Source organism: Oncorhynchus mykiss, chromosome 8, assembly GCF_013265735.2.
Source record: "Oncorhynchus mykiss isolate Arlee chromosome 8, USDA_OmykA_1.1, whole genome shotgun sequence".
Classification (NCBI taxonomy): Eukaryota; Metazoa; Chordata; class Actinopteri; order Salmoniformes; family Salmonidae; genus Oncorhynchus; species Oncorhynchus mykiss.
In genome coordinates, this window is record NC_048572.1 from 91,362,529 (window position 1) to 91,368,960 (window position 6,432).

Sequence of the window (6,432 nt, forward strand, 5' to 3'; positions counted from 1 at the left end):
CTAATACACAAGGAATCTTTTTGGAAAAACTGAGCATCTGCTATCTAACTGAGAGTATCCTCATTGAAAACATCAGAAGTTCTTCAAAGGTAAATTATTTTATTTGAAGGCTTTTATGTTTTTGTTAATGTTGCGTGCTGGATGCTAACGCTAATGCTAACGCTAAATGCTAACGCGAAATGCTAACTCTAGCTAGCTACTTTTACACAAATTATTGTTTTCCTATGGTTGAGAAGCATATTTTGAAAATCTGAGATGACAGTGTTGTTTACAAAAGGCTAAGCTTGAGAGATGGCATATTTATTTCATTTCATTTGCGATTTTCATAAATAGTTAACGTTGTGTTATGCTAATGAGCTTGCTGATAGATTTACACAATCCTGGATACAGGGGTTTTTTCATAGCTAAACGTGACGCAGAAAACGGAGCGATTTGTCCTAAACAAATAATCTTTCAGGAAAAACTGAACATTTGCTATCTGAGAGTCTCCTCATTGAAAACATCTGAAGTTCTTCAAAGGTAAATGATTTTTTTGAATGCTTTTCTGTTTTTTTGTGTAAATGTTGCCAGCTGAATGTTAATGCTAAATGCTACGTTAGCCATCAATACTGTTACACAAATGCTTGTTTTGCAATGGTTGAGAAGCATATTTTGAAAATCTGAGATGACAGTGTTGTTAACAAAAGGCTAAGCTTGAGAGCTAGCATATTTATTTCATTTCATTTGCGATTTTCATGAATAGTTAACGTTGCGTTATGGTAATGAGCTTGAGTCTGTATTCACGAACCCGGATCCGGGATGGGGAGATCAGAAAGGTTAAGAACAAATTCGTATTTACAATGACGGACTAGGAACAGTGGGTTAACTGCCTTGTTCAGGGGCAGAAAGACAGATTTTTACATTGTCAGCTTGAGGATTCGATTTTGCAACCTTTCGGTTACTAGTCCAACGCTCTAACCACTAGGCTACCCACCACCCGCATCGTTCATGGTCGAATTGCTGTAAAGAAACCACTACTAAAGGACACCAATAAGAAGAAGAGACTTGCTTAGGCCAAGAAACACAAGCAATGGACATTAGACCGGTGGAAATCTGTCCTTTGGTCTGAGCCCAAATTTTTGGTTCCAACCGCCCTGTCTTTGTGAGACTCAGAGTATGTGAACAGATGATCTCTGCATGTGTGGTTCCCATCGTGAAGCTTGGAGGTGTGATGGTGCTATGCTGGTGACATGGTCTGTGATTTATTTAGAATTCAAGGCACACTTAACCAGCATGACTACCACAGCATTCTACAGCGATATGTCATCCCATCTGGTTTGCACTTAGTGGGACTATCATTTGTTTTCAACAGGACAATTACCCAAAACACACCTCCAGGCTGTATAAGGGCTATTTGACCAAGAAGAAGTGTGATGGAGTGCTGCATCAGATGACCTGGCCTCCACAATGACCCGGCCTCAACCTAATATAGATGGTTTGGGATGAGTTGGATCGCAGACTGAAGGAAAAGCAGCCAACAAGTGCTCAGCATGTGGGAACTCCTTCAAGACTGTTGGAAAAGCAATCCAGGTGAAGCTTTTTGAGAGAATCCCAAGAGAGTGCAAAGCTGTCATCAAGGCAAAGGGTGGCCACTTTGAAGATACTGAAATATATTTTGATTTGTTTAACACTTTTTTGGTTACTATATGAATACATGTGTTATTTCATATTTGCTGATGTCTTCACTTTTATTCTACAATGTAGAAAATAGTAAAAATAAAGAAAACCCCTTGAAAGAGTAGGTGTGTCCAAACTAACATCAACAACACACTAATATTCATCAACACATTTTTATTACAAAGATCACACCTTCATGTGGCCTACTCCTAGACATACATACTCTTATTACTGACCCGCTAGGAGACTGCCCCATCTTATTACTGACCCGCTAGAAGACTGCCCCATCTTATTACTGACCCGCTAGGAGACTGCCCCATCTTATTACTGACCCGCTAGGAGACTGCCCCATCTTATTACTGACCCGCTAGGAGACTGCCCCATCTGGATATACAGTATACATATAATTGATTGACATGTGTAACTGACCCAGAGCGAGACTGTCCTATCTTATCACAAAGGTCCAGGATGAGGCCCCAGTCCTCCGCTGTGTTCATCTCACTGGTGGCTTTCTCTGAAGAACAACAAACACAAAACATTAGCTCACTGCTGAAGTAGGCTATAACACAAACAAATCCATTTAGGGTGGCAGTCAGATAATGTGGGGAACCACTTGTCACATCTAGAGCCAGAGTTCTAACCAGATATGGTGCATCAGTTACTCAACATGTATTTATTCCTTATGTTATTATTTTTCTATTTATTCCCTGGGTTATTATTTTTTACATTTGTTCAACTATCTCTTCATTGTTGGGAAGGGCCTTAAGAAAGCATTTCACTGTTAGTCTACACCTGTTGTTTACGAAGCACCTGCAGTGCTTAATTAGAGCCGGATCAGGTTCCGGCACCTCCACGTTTTGGACTGTTTTGTTTCTAAACATAATTGGCTGGATCCCGTACCTCTACTGGCCCAATAAATAATTTTCACATTTTTGCAACGTAACATGTTTAATAAAAGCGATCAAAGTTCATTTGAGTTCTCTCTTAGTTAATTCTCCAGCCACCATGTTTAGAAACAAAACAGTCCAAAACGTGGAGGTGCCGGAACCTGATCCGGCTCTAATTAAGCACTGCAGGTGCTTCGTAAAAAATTGTAACCTATGGCACGCGGTACCGGAGCGCCAAGTCTAGGACCAAAAGGCTCCTTAATAGCTTCTACCCCAAGCCATAAACTGCTGAACAATTAATCAAATGGCCACCGGACTATTTACATATGTTCTATAACATCTCTCCTTCTTTCTACTCTGATAGACATGAGCCTGCATCTCATCTCTCTCGTTGCACTTTTATCATTTATTTCCTTATTTAATCCACGCCAAGGGTTCTGAACGAATTGCGGCACCCCTGACACATTTAAATATACTTGCCAAAGCCATAGAATTACTGCCGTCTGTTCAGAAACAAATTAAATCATTCAGAATAGGCTACTACACCATGACAAGGGCTATAATTTAGCGAGAGGAACATTTCTAATCCCCTTCCAGTGTTGTCAATAACATCTCTTCCAGTCTCATCTTCTCCTGTGTAGCTACGTCTTCCAAAAAGTCCTCATGGTCAAATCCAAAAAGTCCTCATGTCCATCCTTTGACCTGGCGATAGTTAGCTTGCAAGCTACCATAGCTAGATAGCTAACCCCTTCACTAACCTATGCTTGATACACACACATCCAAGTTAACGTTAGCAACGTGTTTAGCTTCTTTGCCTGCATAGTTAGTTAGTCATTGTAGTGGCATCTAGTGTAGCTGATGTTTTGTAGCTGCAGATAAAATGCAACGTCATCTTCTCCGTCTGGCACCATGGAGCATCAGTTTGCTGCTAGTTAACATCTTTACTGTCGCTTATCAAAATGGTCTAACTTTATCAACATTACCGGGGCCAGGTGTCTGGCTAACAACACTTCAGTAGTTAGCTAGTGAATAGGCTATCCCCATTGCTCTTACTGGCTAAGGTTATGTAGCCATGTTGACTGCCAGTCAGCTAACTAACAAGCTAGTTAACTAAAGAAGGGTGTTAGCTAGCTACGGCTACAAAACTTAAGACGACGTGCCGCTAACGTTAACTAGCTACGTGAGGAAAATCAACTCAAGACCTGGATAACGTTCAGGTACTAAGTAATAGCTAGCAATGCACAAACAAAGCCGAAGCGTTAGTGTAGCCAACGTCAACGTTCACAACTTACCAACATCTTGCTCAAATGGATTGGACGTGAAGAGAGGCATTACCGCAATTATATCAACCACAGTGTTGTAGTTCTCTTATTCGTTTCACTCGGCTATTCACTAACGTTAGTTATTACATTAAAACGCATAGCTAGTACAGAAAGTAGGGCATATGTAGTAGCCAGCTAGCTAGCCAGGCAGTCAGTCAGTCCTCGATCAGCCAGCAACAAACGATGCATTCTGGGTAACGGACATCACTGCGTTCTGAACATAGACGTTCACGTGACCGACTAAAATGGACTTCTGGGGTTCGCCTTCAAACTAAAAGTTCCCCATTGAAACTGACACAAACGGATAACAATTGTGCAATCATGCCACAATTGGACTAAATAATGCTAAACAAGGTTGGAATGTTGTTATATACATTCAACATAAAGACAGTTATTAGTTGAAATTGCACTGGATGTATTTGAATTCAGAATTGCATTGGGGGCATACTCTACTATTGCAGCATTGAGGCTGAGACGGGGGTAGGGGGACACTGTGGCCCTGTCCGACACTACCCCCGGATAGGGCCAAACAGGCAGGATACAACTCCACCCACTTTGCCAAAGCACAGCCCCCACACCACTAGAGGGATATCAACAGACCACCAACTGACTACCCTGAGACAAGGCTGAGCATAGCCCACTAAGATCTCATCCAACACATGAGCCCGAGGAGGCACAAAACCGGGCAGGAATGTCAGTGACTCAACCCACTCAAGTCGAATATAGCGAAAAAAGCCTGGCACAAAGTGATGCATCCCTCCTGGGGATGGCATGGAAGAGCACTAGTAAGCCAGTTACTCAGCTCCCGTGATCGGGTCAGAGGCAGAGAATGTATTATTTTATTATTTAACCTTTATTTAACTAGGCAAGTCAGTTAAGAACAAATGGGACCTATGGGACTCCCAATCACAGCCGGATGTGATACTGAAAGAGACCCAAAACAAGGGCGGTTCCTCACTTCAGTGCCTTGTCGTTCACCTTCGCACCCCTGGGCCAGACTACACTCAATCAGAGGAACTAATCATAGGAACTACTGAAGAGATGAGTCTTCAACAAAGACGTAGGGCCGAGACCGAGTCTGCGTCTCTCACATGGATAGACATTCCATAAAAATTGAGCTCTATAGGAGAAAGCCCTGCCTCCAGTTTTTTGCTTAGAAATTCTAGGGACAATAAGGAGACCTTTATTTTGTGACAGTGGATCTGTAACTGCTACAGTGTAGTTTAGTAGGATAAGGCTCCATAGCTGTATGGATCTGTAACTGCTACAGTGTAGTTTAGTAGGATGGAGGTTCAATAGCTGTATGGATCTGTAACTGCTACAGTAAGTGTATATTTTTTAGTTGAAGGATTCTTTCTTGTGGATGAAAGATAAGGGTTATATGCTTTAAAAGCGATGATTATTGACATTTGTAAATGTTAAAACACAGCATCGGGATAGTAGTTCACATTAGGAAGTTGTGGGTGAAGCTAATGGCTAAAAACTGTAGGGAGTTTGAGAGAAGAATGATATGCACTGTACAGCTTCAGCTATGGATTGTGCACCTGTGAAATTGGGTTTCAGCCTACACAGTGACACCCACAGAACACGACTGGGTAGAGTGTACACACAATTAGTTTCTTGGCTCTTTTTGCAGGACTTTGATTGTGGTAAATCACCTTTCCAGTCAGTCTATTGTGTATATTGCATATTCATGCAGGACTGTACAGCCTAACCTATTGATTCATATTGGACTGTACAGCCTAACGTATTGATTCAGTGTGTCTACTGTGTGTATTGTATATATGACACAATAATGACAAATTACATCAGAAACAATGTTTTAATCAGTTCTGGCTTTTTTCAACCTTTGCCATATCATGCATTCAGAGCTATCTATCTAATATCTAAGGGTTTTCTTTAATGGAAGCTTCTCTAATGTCAAACATGTAAAGTTGGTGTACTGCAGGCCAGCTCACTAGACCCTCTACTCTTTTCACCAATGACCTGCCACTGGTATTAAACAAAGCATGTGTGTCCATGTATGCGGATGATTCAACCATATACAGTGCATTCGGAAAGTATTCAGACGCCTGGACTTTTTCCACATTATGTTACGTTGCAACCTTATTCTAAAATTGATTACATCGTTTTTTTCTCCTTATCTACACATAATACCCCATAATGACAAAAAAATATATTATTTAGAATTTTTTGATAATGTATTAAAAATTACACAACTATTCAGACCCTTTACTCTACTAGTACTTTGTTGAAGCACCTTTGACAGCGATTACAGCCTCAAGTCTTCTTGGGTATGACGCTACAAGCTTGGCAAACCTGTATCTGGAGAGTTTCTTTTATTCCTCTCTGCAGATCCTCTCAAGCTTTGTCAGGTTGGATGGGGAGCGTTGCTGCACAGCTATTTTCCAGTCTCTCGAGAGATGTTTGATCGGGCTCAAGTCCGGGCTCTGGTTGGGTCACTCAAGGACATTCAGAGACTTGTTCTGAAGCCAAACCTGCATTGTCTTGCTGTGTGCTTAGTGTCATTGTCATGTTGGAAGGTGAACCTTCACCCCATTCTGAGG

At 41.4% G+C, this 6,432-nt stretch overlaps 1 protein-coding gene across 4 annotated transcripts in view; it reads right to left on the reverse strand.

Moving 5' to 3' along the window:
- The window catches only part of stam (signal transducing adaptor molecule (SH3 domain and ITAM motif) 1), a 41,499-nt gene extending 37,415 nt beyond the window's left edge, over positions 1-4,084 (reverse strand). For 3 of the 4 annotated variants that reach the window (XM_036986804.1, XM_036986803.1, XM_036986802.1), the window contains exons 1-2: positions 3,836-4,084; positions 2,086-2,170 (exon numbers count right to left, since the gene is read on the reverse strand). In XM_036986804.1, coding sequence (XP_036842699.1) covers positions 2,086-2,170; positions 3,836-3,875 — 125 coding nt within the window. In that variant the 5' untranslated portion in view covers positions 3,876-4,084. The remainder of the gene's footprint in view (positions 1-2,085; positions 2,171-3,835) is intronic. The other variant, XM_036986805.1, reaches the window with a different exon arrangement.
- Positions 4,085-6,432: the final 2,348 nt, after the last annotated feature.